This window comes from Megachile rotundata, chromosome 3, assembly GCF_050947335.1.
Source record: "Megachile rotundata isolate GNS110a chromosome 3, iyMegRotu1, whole genome shotgun sequence".
Lineage (NCBI taxonomy): Eukaryota > Metazoa > Arthropoda > Insecta > Hymenoptera > Megachilidae > Megachile > Megachile rotundata.
This window is the reverse complement of record NC_134985.1, coordinates 8521184-8538996: the sequence shown is the minus strand read 5'-3', so window position 1 is coordinate 8538996 and position 17813 is coordinate 8521184. Positions and strand designations below refer to the sequence as shown.

The 17813-nt window shown below is 31.9% G+C and overlaps 1 protein-coding gene and 1 long non-coding RNA gene across 7 annotated transcripts in view; one reads left to right on the top strand and one right to left on the bottom strand.

Annotated features, from left to right (window-relative positions):
• The window catches only part of LOC143264187 (uncharacterized), a 32907-nt gene extending 16306 nt beyond the window's left edge, over nucleotides 1-16601 (top strand). The window contains exon 3 of the long non-coding RNA XR_013037728.1: nucleotides 14791-16601. This is a non-coding gene — a long non-coding RNA (uncharacterized LOC143264187). The remainder of the gene's footprint in view (nucleotides 1-14790) is intronic.
• p130CAS (Serine_rich_CAS and FAT-like_CAS_C domain-containing protein p130CAS) overlaps nucleotides 1-17813 on the bottom strand; it is a 162369-nt gene that overhangs the window by 82310 nt on the left and 62246 nt on the right. For 3 of the 6 annotated variants that reach the window (XM_012288249.2, XM_012288251.2, XM_076530122.1), the window contains one exon: nucleotides 2074-2164. The exons of the other annotated variants lie outside the window; for them this stretch is intronic. In XM_012288249.2, coding sequence (XP_012143639.1) covers nucleotides 2074-2164 — 91 coding nt within the window. The remainder of the gene's footprint in view (nucleotides 1-2073; nucleotides 2165-17813) is intronic. 6 annotated transcript variants of the gene reach the window in all.

Sequence of the window (17813 nt, the reverse complement as noted above, 5' to 3'; positions counted from 1 at the left end):
AAAACGATAAAATTACAAATTGAAAAATTGAGAATTAAAAGAATTGACATACTGAAAGATTGAAAAATTGAGAAATTGCAAACTGAAAAACGATAAAATTACAAATTGAAAAATTGAAAAATTGAGAATTTAAAAAATTGACATATTGAGAAATTGCAAATTGAAAAATGATAAAATTACAAATTGAAAAATTGAAAAATTAAAAATTTGAAAGATTAGAAACTTTATAAATTACAGATTAAAAAATTGAAAAATTAAAAAATTAGTAAATGTGGGATTTAAAAGTCAACAAAATTTAATTTGAAAAATTGAGACTTCATAAACTAGAACCTTCAAAAATGCACAAACATAAATATTATTATTAAAAAATACATATTTGCTCTCACATAAAATGAAGCTTATTATATTGCACCTGAATGTACAAAGCAAAATACTTTCCTTTGTAAGTTGTCAGGCTATGAAGTTGACTACAGTGTATCTCGAGTTTCTTTCTCGTACTCGTACTTTGTAACAGATACGCATTCACGCTGGTAGAAAATGTGTACCGGTGAGTAATACACATAGTACCGTTTATCTTCTTTAGACTTCATTCATACATTACAGGGTAAATAACACTCACATTACGTTTAAAGTTCAAATTCTACAACTATAGAAATGCGCTCACTAGACGTTACTCTATGCCTATTGTGTGTTATACGTTCGTATTTGCGTAAGGTGAATATTGGTGGAGTCTCGATATTTTGCCGATCAGATTTTTAATTTTAGAAATTTGAAAATTTGGGAATATGGAAATTTAGAAATTTGAAAATTTGGGAATATAGAAATTTGCAAATTTGAGAATTTTTGAAGCTAGATATTTAGAAATTTGGAAATTTGAGAATTTTTGAAGTTAGAAATTTGAAAATTTGGGAATATAGAAATTTGGAAATTTTTGAAGTTAGAAATTTAGAAATTTGGGAATATAGAAATTTGGAAATTTGAGAATTTTTGAAGTTAGAAATTTGAAAATTTGGGAATATAGAAATTTGGAAATTTTTGAAGATAGAAATTTAGAAATTTGGGAATATAGAAATTTGGAAATTTGAGAATTTTTGAAGTTAGAAATTTGAAAATTTGGGAATATAGAAATTTGGAAATTTTTGAAGTTAGAAATTTAGAAATTTGGGAATATAGAAATTTGGAAATTTGAGAATTTTTGAAGTTAGAAATTTGAAAATTTGGGAATATAGAAATTTGGAAATTTGAGAATTTTTTAAGTTAGAAATTTGAAAATTTGGGAATATAGAAATTTGGAAATTTGAGAATTTTTGAAGTTAGAAATTTGAAAATTTGGGAATATAGAAATTTGGAAATTTTTGAAGTTAGAAATTTAGAAATTTGGGAATATAGAAATTTGGAAATTTGAGAATTTTTTAAGTTAGAAATGTAGAAATTTGGGAATATAGAAATTTGGAAATTTGAGAATTTTTTAAGTTAGAAATTTAGAAATTTGGGAATATAGAAATTTGGAAATTTGAGAATTTTTTAAGTTAGAAATTTAGAAATTTAAGAATTTACGAATTATTTTTATTAGTATAAAATTCAACGTCTATAAATATGCCTTTCTGTACTACATACTAAAAATCGACTTGTAATACAGAAACAGATTAATAACCCTTTAACCTCTGCACCCATTTCTCACAGAGGCTATGCTATTCAGATATGCTCCTTGTCAATAGTTCATTTACCCTTTGCTTTTGATATATGTGATTTTATATAATACTGTAGAACTTCCTTATCTGGAAAGGGCATATTTTATAGTATTATTATTTCCTCGTATCCATTCTCCATTGATAAATGAACAACGATTTATAGTTCATTAATTCGGCTCCAAAATATGTATTATGTATTTGAGATATTGATTATGAAATATTTACGAACATATGTATGTACATGAAATTTGTCTATTATTTATATTCATATACTATACTTGAAACTTTTTAAAAAGTCTGGGACATCATGCATAAAAATGATTAAACATTATTAAGTAAAGTAAAAAAAAGTTTAAACGTATGGAAATTAATTTTACTATACCGTTGTGTAAAACAGCGGACCCAGATGCCAGGACAACACTTGTAAAACTTCATTCGGGAAAACCATAAATGACCATACTGCTAATACATACCTAAAAAAATAACAAAAATTTCATTATGACAATGAATCAATAAAAAAATTAACTTCGATTTATACTTTATAATTTATAATATGTATACGATTTTTTCTTCACATTCATTTCTACAATATCTCATCAAATTTCAATCAAATCTCTATATAATTTTCATATCAAATAAATTAATCAAAGAACTTCAATTACGACGAGCAGCACCACGAGTGCACACTTTAATATCCTGTTCCCCCGAAATTAATTTCGTTTGGATCCCTAATCGTATGCAAATTACAATTAGGCGAGCTCCTAGCCCGTCAGAAAATAAAAAAGCGTCGCCGATGAGTCATGGTGGATGTTAAGAATGTTATACAGGGTGATTCTAGGAACTGGTTTTAGACGATTAAATTTTTGCCAAAGATATGCTTTAACTTTGATAATTTACTGTTTCGAAAATTCACAAAATATGTAATTTTCAAATGTTTCCAATATCGTATTAGTGCAAAGAGGTGCCCCATGGTGTCTAAACTTGGCGTTACCTTTTATTTACATGTAATGTACGTTTGTGGGATTTGTTAATACTCATAAAACGTGGTGAAGGCAAAAAAAGTGCGAATCAAAACATATGAAAACGATCATTCGATTGAAACGGTGAGCGAGTCAGTAGAGTGAGCCAAGGCGCTATGTAATCTACGATGACGTTCGCGAAAGCCACTATAGTGGACCGTCGTACAGAGAGACGGTATCCGCGAAAGCCACTATAGTGGCGCATTGTGCCTAAGAGGTTAAGTGTCGAGGGTCACGTCCATCTTGATTAGTAGATTTATAAGTTTGGACATTCGTCATCTTGGGAGATCGAAGAATCGAAAATTTGAAAATTTAAAAACTTAGTAACATGAAGATTCGAAGATCTGCAAGTTTAGAAATTTAGGGATTCAGAAATTGAAAAATCTAAGATTCGGTGATTTAAAAATTAAGAAATTTGAAGTTTAAAAATTTTAATCCTGGCGAAACGAAGTCGCATTTTTGCACATTTTTGGAAACCATCTACCTTGCCTTTACTGACCAAAACACCACTTTAAGAAGTTAAAAAGTGCAGTAACATGCTTCATTTCTAGAATGAGCCTGTATAACACACGCCGGGACGCAGCAAACGATGCATGGGAGAATCAAGCAAAAAGAACAGAACGAAAGAGATCAGTTTAATTGACACTTCCGGTCGGTCATCTTCCGTAAGAGGAGTCAACTGGGAATCGCAAATGCATATAATATCTGCTATTATCGCATCGAATGCACGAGAGCTGCATCGATCAACTACTAATTACAATATCCATTTAGATTTTCGTTGCGCAATCAGTAATGGAATCTGACAAGGATTTTCAATTTTAAGCCACGTTCCAGACGAATTATAATGATAATGGATGACGCATTATAACGTTTTGAATAAAAGATGAAGCTGCATCAGATTGAATTAATTTTATGCCTGAAAACTTTGTATTTAACGAATTTGTATTTATTTACTTGTCAAAGTTTATTTCAAATATGAAATACATTCTGGAACATAAAAAGCTGGAACACCTTCTATATTATATCTGTGATAACTCAAGTTTATTGCTATCTCGTTATTAATATTACCAGCGCGTTTAAAAATGCATCCTTTTGCAATATTGAAAATGTCAGACAGAGCTTATTGCAATTACAAATTACTCAACATATTAATAAATATTACAGGTTGAAATTCAGTACACCGTCAACAAAATGAAATTTTCTGTCCATGGCAAAAACGTATTCAATCAATTTCGACCAATAATGAGAGAATGGTACCATTATCGTAAATAATAGGGAATAATTAAAGCTACGCCATAGTCTGTTCAAGCTGAAATCAATACTCTCATGGCTTGACTACGCCACGCATAAATCGTCGCTTAATTTGAATTTATGACATCGCGAGGGTGAACCAGCGACCTCATAATAATACCTTCACGCTTTACGGATGTATCAGCAGCTTTTCTGAACGAGCTTATTAAGAAAATACATTTTCTTGATACGATCGTGGAACGAGTCATAATATGTTTTCAAGAAAAGCTCGTGCAGTCGGGTACGGAGACTGCCATTAGATAAATACTTATAGAGTTTCCAATTTGGGACGTAGAAATTTTGGTAAATTTACAAATTCTTGGTAAGTTTACAAATTTTGTAAATTCTTGGTAAATTTACAAATTTTAATAAAATACTATTATTGTAATTCAAAATTGTAATTTAAATTGTGGTAGATTACTATAATTAAAAGTGGAGGTGCTAAGCATGCTAACATTATTAAAATTTGAACAACAACTGAAAATATTATTTACAATTTTGTAAGTGTATTCAAATTGTTTATTAAAAACACTATTTGTTTAATTTTATTTTATCTTGTATAAGAAGGATACCGTGCACGTTGAATATTCAAATTTAGGATATAACAAAACGCGAACCTTCCTTATGACTTCCAGTTTCCGTGAAATGAGATGAGCAGAAAAACTTCTCCGTAAAAAGTTTCTGGTACAAGCTCGAAGAGAGACGTTCTGAATACCTTAAAATATAGGTCTTGGTCTAATTACTGTGCTTCACATTTTTTTTATAATTTAACTTTATATGTTTCTTTGACAAAGAAAAAGCGTTGGGGTGAATAGACAGTGAATTCATATTTAGCTTTACTTAATAATTAGCTTTAATTATTAAGAGTAATTTATATAAGTGTTATTTTAATTAACAGGCAAGTTTTATGAAAATTTGTAATTAAAAACAAAAATGAACTTTTGGATAGCAAAAAAAATCATTGCAGAAACTAATTGTAATTATAATTAATTAAATTATATTAAAATATAAACTGTACATAAAGTGTATGAAAATTTGATATCTGAAAAATGAAGAAAAAAGTAGCAAATTAATTTTAAAAAATATGAACTCATTAATATTAAAATATTAACTCATTAACGGGACGAGAATATTTGTTGAAGAAATAAATATTAGTAAAAATAAAATAAAAATGGAAGATTAATTATTTTGGGTTACCTCAGTACTAATAAAAGTAGCCCAGCGACGCCATCTTGGAATTTATATGAACGACTAAACAACCCATAACGTCACTTAAATTTAAGTTATTTACATCTATTTGAAGTTTTGTTTCTGTTCACCTTACACCTCAAAGCAGTGCGAGTATTACTTTCAAGTTTGATCTAATTTCATTGAAATTTGGATTGCACGTCAAAGAAGCTACATGAATACTCGTCTGCGGCAATTTCTCAGGATAAATTGATTAAGTCGACGTACAAGGTAGCGAGAACGAGCCAGGGCTCTGTAATTGAATATGCTGCGATTAGATCGAGGTGTTACGTTTCTAAATACGGTTTACAGAGTTCAGGGTGCATCGATATTGAAATTATCACCCTCGTCACACGACCGCAACGATATCGCGACATTAAATTATTGCTGCTACCAGAACCGTGGCGGAATTCGCAACAGTGACTTTACGGTTTCGTTCGTCACCACTACAATAATTACGGTCATTTTACGATCATCGACAAACAACCGTGGCTAATAACGCATCAAACCGTGACAAATTGATAGGCGTTATAATTAATCATCAGTTTGCGTTCCGTTATTATTGAAACCGATAACTTAACGTCAAAACCGTGAATTCTATGTCAAAACGTTTTAAATTATATATAGTTCCTTTAATAGTAGGATGATGGATCTTTTTCTCATTTTAAATTACTTCTTAAATTCTTTTTCTTTTTCTCATTTGAAATTAAAACTTGTCAAAATATTGTAAGATAAATTCAATGGTTATACGATTGAAGCGGAGTGTTGTATCACGTGGTTATACGAATACCATCGAAGGGAAACGAAGTTACCCGAAGTGTCATTACTTCGTTTACCGCGACCTTATTACAATAAAGCTTCCTTATAAATTAATCGCTTGAAATTAGAAGTAAATATGCTTGTAATTACGCTGTGTTTGGTCTCATTTTAATCGGGAAAATGTCACAAGTACGTTGGTAAGTCCTATAATAAAAAAGTCGAAAGTAAACAGTGTTATTCTTGCATTAGGATTGTTCCGCAGGTGTGTTGCTGTTTGTTTACGTTCGGGCGTTCGGACGTTTCCGTAAACGCTCGGTCGACAGGACGTTTCGACCGTTCCTTGTCCTTTTTTACGTAAAATATTCCACAAAATATTCATGTAGAGTTTACATTATACATATTTAGTTTTTACTATGATTCTTTTGCTTTATAACTTAGCTAGATTTAAATGAAATTAAATTGTCTGAATATATTAAATTTATCATCCTTTATTTATATTTCTACATTACTTAAAAAAAGAAAATAAGTGAATTCATCGAAGGGCTATAAATCTAGTGACAACTAATTAAATACCGCTACAAAATAATTAATCGAAAACGATACAAGATTAGAATAAAGAAAACGGCATTTTCTTAAAAGCACTGGCTGAATTTCAATGTAATTTCCTTCACCGTCTAAAGAAACGAACAACTTCAAGTCTCCAGAGGCGACAATTCGTTTCTTATCTAACGGGAATCATATATCACGGAAAAAGCTACAATCTACCGATTTTACTTTGCCCGTTAGATGCGGTGTTTTAGAAAAGCTGAGTCATTTAATCGAAATAGAATTTGAAAATATTACATTTCAATTTTTTAATTTACAAGTATAGGTATTTAATCATCAAGTTCACAATTTTACAAATTTTCAAGTTTTCCAATTTTCAAATTCTAAAATTTTAAAATTTTTAGATTTTCAAGTTTTCTAATTTTCAAATTTCACATTTTCAATTTTTCAATTTTCAAATTTTCAATTTTTCAGTTTTCAGTTTTCAAATTTTCAATTTTCAATTTTCTATTTTCAATTTTTCAATTTTTCTGTTTTCAATTTTTAAATTTCATGTTTGAAAATTCTCAAATTGTTAGATTTCATGTTCGACAATTCTCAAATTGTTAGATTTCATGTTTGACAATTCTCAAATTCACAATTTCATAAATTCTCAAATTTACAATATCACAAATTCTCAATCATTCCAATTTTTAATTTATGAAATTACCAAACTCCTACATTTTCCTAACATTCATATTCATATATTCTCACACCCGAATTCAGTTTTCCACATCTTCTAATTTCCAAGTTTCTATATCTGAAACTTAATATATTAAAAAATACTTCCATCAAAAACCAATAAAAGATGATTCTCTTTCCTCGTATCATCAAGCATACTAAACTAGCACTCTCTATTGTAGAATATCGCAATGAATTACCACATCCATACGCAGACCCATTCCTCTCTCTTAAAAGTCCCTCTATTATATTGTTGCACAAGCTTCGAGTTCATTCACGCAATAGACTTAATAAAGCACATGCCTTCAGTTCTGACTTTGTAGTACGATGCGTTCGAAACGAAAGTGGAACGTTATTATCCGCGTAAAAGGAACTGCCACCTATCCTCGTTCTCTAGCGTATAAATTCTCGTTTATGACACCGATGAGATAGTGCAGCGCCATAATTACGGTTAATGACGGTGTATTAACACTCGGTGCAACGGGATCATATGGAGATACTCTGTAAAAAGTGGAATATCCCGTGTTGAACCACTTATGAAGTCAATTCAGAACTGGGTTGCTCGTAACGTCGACGAACCTGCATAAATTGGCCCCTTTTACCCGACACTCTCCTATCTGTTTCAAAGACTCTTTCGCAAGTGGTAGTTTTCGATCGAAAGGCAGTTAAAGGTTTCAATCGATTCGTTCGTACGAAATTTGCAATTCTGCCCTTTAATTTCCTTTGTGAAAATTTCTTTTGTGTTGTGAACGAATATTGTGGGCTAATTATTATAGTGGAAATAGATTTTTAATATTTTAAGATTTTTGGGAAAGTTTAAAATTTGGGTGTTTGAGAGTTATTGTGTTTGGAGATTTGTTAAGAAGAATTTGAGGGTTGGAGAGTTTTTTGAGAGGTCACTGAGGAGGTAGTAAGTGGAGCTATATATATTTATAGGTTTGAGAATTTGAGACACTCAGACTTTGATATTTTCAGACTTTCAGACTTTCAGATTATGAGACTGTGAGACTGAGACTATGAGACATTCAGACTTTGAGACTTTGAGAGATTGAGACATTGAGACTTTGATAACTTGAGACTTTGAGATTTTGAGGCTTTGAAACTATGAGACATTCAGACTTTGAGAGACTTTGAGAGGTTGAGACATTGAGACTTTCAAACTTTGAGACTTTGAGACTATGAGACATTCAGACTTTGAGAGACTTTGAGAGGTTGAGACATTGAGACTTTCAAACTTTGAGACTTTCAGACTTTCAGACTTTGAGACTTTGAGACATTCAGACTTTGAAACTTTGAGAGATTGAGACATTGAGACTTTGAGATTTTGAGGCTTTGAGACTATGAGACATGCAGACTTTGAGAGATTTTGAGAGGTTGAAACATTGAGACTTTGAGACTTTCAAACTTTGAGACTTTGAGAGATTGAGACACTGAGACTTTGTGAATTTGAGACTTTGAGACTATGAGACATTAAGACTTTGAGACTTTGATACTTTGAGAGATTGAGACTTTGAGACTTTGAGACTTTGAGAATTTGAGACTTTGAGACTTTTTTATTTTAGGTTTTGAAACTTTGACAATTCAGTAATTTGAGAATTTTTAATTTTCTGAATTTTACAATTTTACAATTTGAGAATTTTTAATTTTCTGAATTCTACAATTTTACAATTTAAGAATTTGAAAATTGGAAAACTCGAAAATTTTTAAATTAAAAAATTTACAAATTGCAAAAAATTGTTTAAACAATAAAAAATATCAAAAATTTAATTGTCTAAACTTTCGGTACAATGCATACTTTCATGAGCCGCAGCACTAAGAAATTGTCACGTAAACTGTGCTAAAATTATGCTACGTACCGCAGGTACTGAACTCAGGTCATGTCATAAACCATGACCCTCATTGTTAGACGAAGCAATGCTAAGTTGATTCCGAGAATCCTCGACCCCGAGAAAAACCCAAGAATGCAATGTCACTTTCTGTGCGAGGGTGAAAACCCTTCATGTCCGTCCAATCAACGCCAACACGTTCCTAACAGTTTGTAAAACGACTAGTAAGAATTTGTAAATATGTCTAACCGATTTCAAGAGAACGTTGCACCCTTTGAGCTTTCAAGATTTCAAGATACACTTTACTTCCTTTCATACGTTAAATAGTCACGTTTTTTGATTAGGAAGTTTTGTGTTTTGTATGCGTCATTCTGCATTGTGACCTGCATTGGTTAGATTAATATTTTACTCGAAGAAAAAGTTTCATTTTTTATGACTTGCAACTGATAGAATAGATATTCTTATTGTAATTTTGAATTTTGAATATATTATTTTTGCGATGTATTCTATTTTGTTAAAATTATATTATTTTATAGTGTGATTGTATTATTTTTATAGTGTAATATATTGTATATTGTGTTATAATTACATTATTTTTACGAGATGATACATTGAATATCTCGTCACAATGTATTAACTTTTAACAGTAATAATTATGTTGTACAATCTAATACATGATGGAGTTTAGCATTAGTATTACATTATTAAGGCAACATAGGGTTTTAAATCTAAATTAGAACGATCTAAAAGCATATCCCATGAAAATCAAATTTATTAAAGACTGATAACTTGTATAGAAATTTCTGAATTGCGAAAAATTTTGTAACGCATGCGCGGGAATTTTTTAGCGTATACAGAATGAGTATTAACTGCGCAGGGTATGAACTGCGCATGCGCGGGAGTATCTACGCATGCGCAGAAAGATCTTTAAGCATCAACTGACACTTGTCCACCTGTTTGAGAGGTACATAAAATTATGACATAAATACACTCACAGTAGGTGGACATGTTACAAAGAAATATTAATAAAATTGTAGCATTTTCTATTACGTAGTATTATGTATATATTATATAGAATTTATGTATGTATAAAGAATGTTCTTTGTACTTTTTAAATCTGTTATTTTGAAGAACTCGCACACTTACGGTGCAGGAGTATTTATATTCAGCGATCCTTGACTATAAAAATTACAATTGAACCTAAATCTCAGGTTGAAGAAAAAATTTAAGTAATTTCACACTTGAGTTGTGAGTGCGTCTCATCAAAGTACGGCAAATTAAATTTTTTTTATTCATCCACTAAAAGTTATTATGTAAATCCAAGAAGAATGAATCAAGGATCACTTCGAGTTTAGTTTGACTAATCGATATCGATGAGTTTGTTCGAATCGACCAACGATATCCCATAAAGATGCATCTCGATGCAGGCTCATATGCGTATCTTGTAAGGACCCTTGTGAAACAGAAAGGGGTTGTCGAGGACGTGAAGGCTTTCAGGACGAATGGATAATCGGGAGTCCTTTCGCGTCCTGTCCCCTCGCTTCCGAGTAATAAAAGGACTGAGATCCTCACGGCCAAGAGTGCCTTTTCGTGCTCACTTTTTAAACGAGGGTGCAGCAGAACAAGGAACAAGAAAAGGGAAAACGCCGATATTTCGCCACCATGTGCAATGAAATATGTAATAGTTTCAATAGCTGTATTGTAACTGAGGATTTTGGTCATCTGATAAATTTTTGTAAAACCGGTGAACATCCTTACAAGGTCAAGAGACCACCATATTCGGCTTTACTTGAAATGTATTTAGCTTCCTAGTATTTGTGAAGGAAAATATTTTATATCGTCGCAAAATTTTTGTAAAATAAAGACAATTTTCTGAACTCATTACAAGAGATAATATTTCTGATAAAATTTTCTTAAAATAAAGATACCTGTATGAAATCTTTATAGTATTGAGTTAATGTTTTGTATACAATCTATGTATAATAAAATTAACCCTTTGCACTCGAAGGTAATTTGATTGTTTGCAAACAGCAACTTCAAAAATTAGTTAAAAAGTTAAATGAATTCATTTGAGGTTATTATTTCTCTACTAATAATTTCCACTATTGTTTGTTTCACTGTGTTTATACATCACACATGTCATATTATAGAATCAATTAAAAATGCTTATTACAAATTATTATATTAAATAAAATGGTGAATGAGAGTCACTCCTCGAGCCCAAAGGGTTAATATTCTGCATAAAATTTTTAAAAGATAGAGAAAATAGCCTTCTTAACACCTTCATAGTATATGGATGATATTCTCTATGGAATCTTTATAGAATACAAATAATAACAGGAATAAAATCTTCATAAAATGAAGACCTATATAAAATCTCTATAGAATACAAATAACCTGTGTAAACTCTTCATAAAATAAAAACAATAACCCGTATAAAATGTTTGTAGAATAAACCTTCACAAAGTCTGTATGAAACCTCAATAAAATCTTTATGAGGTAAAGATAACCTTTCTAAAATCTGCATGAAGTAAACAAAGTATTTAGTGTGATTATTCATAAAACAAAAACAATAACCTGTATAAAATGTTTGTAGAATAAACCTTCACAAAATCTGTATGAAACCTTAATAAAATCTTTATGAGGTAAAGATAACCTTTCTAAAATCTCTATGAAGTAAACAAAGTATTTAGTGTGATTATTCATAAAACAAAAACAATAACCCATATAAAATGTTTGTAGAATAAACCTTCACAAAATCTGTATGAAACCTTAATAAAATCTTTATGAGGTAATGATAACCTTTTTAAAATTTGTATGAAGTAAATAAAGTATTTAGAGTGATTACCTTATAACGAATAAACTGAAAGGTGGTTTAACTACCCTTCAAAGCGACAGAGTATGAAAAGCTTAAGGAAAGAGCAATACATAGAAAGTGCATAATTATGAAAAATTTGGAAATTATACCGAAATTATGACGTCCTTTTACGCAGTCATTAAGAGCTCTTACAAAACTATTAATTAACGTCAAACGTTACGTTTCGCTCTCTTATTCAATCTAGCGGACCATTAATTTTTCCTCTTAATTACGAACCGTGTCGCCTAATTACCATACAAATTCGTGGGATTTAATCGAGGGAACAAAAATATTCAGCACGATCTCGAGGGGCTTTAAGACACCGACAGGAGGAGAGAAGGCACACGCGTCGCACGAAACTTGCTCTCAAGTAACGCATACTGAAATTGCCGATCATTAAGAGCATCCGGTCGCTGAAACGTTGACTCCAGTTTACGAGACCAGTTTCTGCGGCCCGAATCAATTTGCAGAAGCCTTTTCCTCGCGATCGACACCAACAGAAAGAGATACCGAGCATCCGCCGACAAATAGCAACAAATGACACTCCACTAAAATTATTTTCATCCTCTGCATTTTGCCGCGGAGGTTCAATTGGATTTACGTTTCGAAGAACTGAGACGATCGAAACACTAACAGATTCATTTTGTCTCTTTTGGTTTACTCTGCCGTAGATCCTCACACACATACACTACCGTCCATACGTATCCGGACACAAGCGAAATATGCATTCGCGTTGCATGAAAGTTATTCAAGTATCTGCAACAGTAACTAAAATCGATTTTTTTTTCTGCGAAGGTCAGAATACTGGAACGTTTTTCGATTAATAATTCTCGTTTGGAACTCATATCTCGATGGAAAAGAAGCTACAGACGAACTAAACCGAAACTGTCGAGTACATAGCGTTACCTCCATTCGTATCTCCATTGAGGGAACCTAAACATCTACCAACAGTTTACAAACACTTGAAACATATCGAAAAACCCTCTGAATACATTCTGCACCATAGAAATGAAACACAGTAGAAATTAAAATTTTTTTTAGAATCGAAAGCGTTTCATTGGATTCACAAATTTGGACTTTGTACTTCTGGACATGAATTTTACTTTCACATTTTCATTGTATAATTTGTACTTAGAAATTAATTCTATTACGTTATGACACCTCACAAAAGATAATAATAATTATTACAAATGATATGATAACCCTAAATACCTTTCGTACAAAGTTCAACTGTGTTTTATGTAACGAAACCAAGTGTCCGGATACTTATGGACGGTAGTGTATGTGTATAATCTTTGAAAGACAGTTTCTATATTTTCAAACTTCACGACTTTACGGTTCGAGAATTTTTAATTTTTCAATATTTGCGATTTTAGACTTTTAGAATTGTTCAAGAATTTGTTACAATTGTTAGAATTTTCCAAGTTGAGAAAATCTTTTTATTTTTTTATATTATTAAATTTTTGAATTTCAAATTTACAAATTTATGAATTTACAAACTTCTAATTTTCAAATGATTAAATTCACACATTTTCAAACTCTCAAATTGTGAAATTTGTTAAACTGGCAAATTCCCACATTTTTGTGACTGTCTCATATTTCTAAATGTCTCAATTTACAAGTTCATTAAATTTTGAATACGTAAATTACTGGATCTCTAAATTACCAAATCTTCAAATTGGCAAATCGTCAAATTTTCAAAATCATTGACTACCAAATTTCCAAATTAGATAACCAGACTCCCAGTACTCAAAATTTCAAATTCTCAAGTTTCCAAATTTCTAGATTGTCAGATTTCGAAATTTTTTCTATCTTAAGTTCCAAATTTTGAAAACACTCAATTTCGAAATTTTCAAAATTTCTTTCTTGTGTAAAGTGATTTACACTATAACTAAATGTAATTAAATAAAAGAAATCTTCCATAATATCTGGAAGATTTAAATTCTAATAAAATTCCTCGAAATCTCAAAACTTTGTAAGTCGACCAATAGAAGTGTAATTCTACATTACTTCTACCTTTTTTATATTCTACGCCTCTCTCGGACAAAATTAAGCAGCAAAATAAAGCGAAACTGTGAGTAGAATTACAAATCGGGTTTCTTTCGGCAAACTGCTGTTCTATCGTTTTACTTCGTCGAAATGTGATCGTATAAACTCGACGCAGCTACAGAATTAAAATTTTTAACAATCCAAACTTTTGGACTGTGAAAAATTGAAAGTTTGAAATTGGAAATTTGAAAATAGAATTTCTAATTGTAGCAAATGTACAAATTTGAAAAGTGCAATTATATTTCTATATTTAACATGCAAATTAGAAATTAAAAAATTTGAAAATTAGAAGTTTTTTAAATTTGTAAATTTGACAATTTTAAAATTTAATAATTTGTGAATATGAAAATTTGTAAATTTAATAATTTGGAGATTGGAAGTTTCTTAAATTTGAAATCTTAATTTAAAAATTAAAAATTTAGGTTAGGCCAAAGTTTAGGTTTTATCAGGTGACGTCTGGCTAAGATTAGGTCTATATAAGAATGCGTAAGGTTAGGGTAGGTAAAATTAGAAAATTTAGGAACCCAACAATTATAAAATTTATTATCAACAAAAGTTTTCAGTAAAACTCATAAGACATTAAAAATTATTTTCCAAAGAAAAAAAAATATTGCAGCACAGCTTGAATGCCAAGTCATGAACACTTATAATTATTCCAAAAATAGTACATAAATAAAAGATCCAAGGAAAGTGTTCCATCTAAGCCATTCATAAAAGTGAAGATCTCCGGAATGCTGAAATCGTGACTTTGTCCTCGTTCTGCTTGAAGCACTTCTGCAACGAGTTTTTCTCTAAATTGATTCCAGATGTTACCCGTATTGCATCCCGGGGAACCGGAAAAAGGAAAATGCGAGTCGCAGGAAGATTCCGGACGGTCGTCGTGTAGCAACGAATTTTGGAGAGGTGGACGAAGAATAATGCGGAGAAAGCTGTTTCTGCTGCATTTAATATACATCTCGTACACAGGGTGTTAAAACAAAAATCTATTCATGTAATATATAGAATACACTGTACCGAATAAGAAAGTTTTAATGAATGTAAGTGGAAAGGTCAGTTTCTGGGATGTAAACATTTTTGTCTGCTAGTATCATGACTTTTATACTACGTTCATGTAGTATATAAAACACACTGTACCGAGTAAGAAAGACTTACAATTAGTGAATGTAAGTGGAAAGGTCAGTTTCTGGGATGTAAACATTTTTGTCTGCTATCATGACTTGCTCCCATCACATGCGGTGTTTACTTCATTTCTTTACTTCAGTATTCTAAATATGAGGACATTCAAGTGCCAACAATAGATTTCATTGAGAATCACTCATTGTCAGTTGAATATTACCGATTGTAGATCTTACTATTACATAGCTACAATCGACCTCAAAATGTTAATGTATTACTCTAACGAAGAAGATATGAAAATGCTTCCATACTAATGCAAATGCTTTAGCACACCGTCTTTATGCAGAAAAGATTCTTGAGCAAGGAGTTCCCTCTCATACGCTGTGTCAATAACATCAATGTCTCTGTGCATCAATTATTTAAAACTTGCCATCGAAATGCTGACAAACCAGATTTGTATCGACTAAGGAAAATCGTATTTTGGGAATTGTAGAAGATTCATACAAGTATTGAATGTTTTTTTAACACCCTATATATGGCCAACGTGAATGGACAAAGTTCTGTGGAGTTTTTGCAACCGGTGCCACGTGCAGCCCAAATGTTGCCTTCACTACGTTTTACTTTCTATCTGTTGCCGTTCCTGTTTCTGGCTTTTGGACACAATGTTAAACCATTTGTTACCGCGATTCTCAAATCTGTCACTTGAAACTGAATCATATTAAATAGTGTATTCGGTAAACACATTGATCTTCAAAATTATTTTTTGTTTCAATAACTTATAACAGTATTTAACATACTTTACAAACTATGCAAAATTGAAGTCAAAATTTGGTAGTGATGGGTTGAGACTGTTACAAACATTACAAAGTACATTTGAACTACCGTAGACATATAATATATGCAGTATACATATAATACATATTATGTACAGTGTGTAGAAGAACGTTAAAATCAGGTCACAAGATTCCATCGCACAAAACACGCAAACTTAAAGAAATATAATACAGACTTGTATGTACAGCTCTCCTGAGTAAATGAGAGGTTCAACCGTCGACCACGATTAGTTTTATAAACTATCGATCGTGCAGCTCCGGCAACGCTTTGCAAATTGATATTATTCAAATCACGCGCGATCCGTTGATATTTGATAATGGTCTGTGATTTTCGAAATGACGGTGCTCCTACGGCGAGACCATTGTCGCAATTCGTTGCAGTTTCGATTCTACCCGCGCATTACGGTACTCGCAAAGGATTCATATGCATTTTAACGACTGACGCAATGTTTATGCAGACGAATGTTTGCCTGGATAATTTGTGGGGGCACCAAGGGAGTGTTGCGCGAACAAATAAAGCCCTGAACGCGTTACTGAGTACTGCTTTGGCATTTCGGTTTACGGATGAAGAATTATGCAGTCCCTAGTCGTCGAATTAGGACCACTAATGCATTTCTAAATGGAAAGTTGGATTTCCCAGCATTTTTCACGTATTTTGTAAAATTAAAGGTCTGTTCAAATTGTAATATTTATTAACTATTAAACATAACTACTGTAACATTAACACATATCTTGTATTTCCTTCGCTAGGGTCACAGCTTGTGGCTCATACATTGATCATATGCTTTTCTTCGTTATTTTCCCAAATATCTGTAATTCTTTTCAACTCAGATACTGTGGAGAGTTGTAAACTAGTCTTTTGAGTAGGCAGATATTTTCTGTGCCATTCAAATTTCACCTCTAGCGCTATCGATGATCCTAACGTAAACGCACGGCCCTTAATCGCTCATCACACAATTTATTATCACCATAGTAAATTGCTATGTATACATCGTTATCATCGTATTTAGTAATAATTTTGACCTAAGATTTTCCGTATGTGATATAATGTTATAGTCATGAAAGTGAAATTTTCATACGTGGTCCTAATTCGATGGCCAGGGACAGTACTTTTGTTTAGAGTTTCAGTGGCTGTTGGATCTTGCTTAGACACCCTTGTGCAGCACTTCTGATCAGTGAGTTTCACGTTTTAGAAGATTGCTAATCCTATTTTTGCTGGACGTAGTGAAGCTTCTAGGACTCGATCTGCATTTGTTTGTTTGGTTGTACATTGCAAGTGTAGAAGTGTACAAGTGAAATTTTGTGGTCCTAATTCCATGTTCGGGGACAGTATATGGGTACGTATGACATTATGGGTATGTATGACAAAAACTGACATTTCCTCTGGATCAGAAATAAGAGAATGATGCCTATTTTCGGACAATTTTTATTTTGCTTTCTTCAATAACAAATATAACAGGTATTTCAACAAATTTCATATAACTCCAAAGTACGAGTACCACATAAAACACGAAATCGAATATCTCTAAAGGTTTAATAACATAAACCCTCTCGTTTATCAAGCAAGTAAAGTCAACAGACACCATCCGATTTTCACAAAGTCAGTGCCTCACAACAATTACCACCTACGCCTGCAGTGATTGTTGAACCATGAGCGACTTGTCGTTGACGAAAGTGTCCAGTTTCATCGCGTGACTAAGGCGAGGCCTTAGAAAAATTCGCAGGCCTATTGTCCTTGGTCCTCGCAGGTATTATATCTTAGCATTCTTTTTCCTTTCGTTCGAGTCATCGTCTTCTCACGCCCAGCAGAGTCCGGCATAGGTCACCGAAGAGAATCGTCCTCTTTCTGTTCGTCTTCGTCCACAACAATGCACGTAACA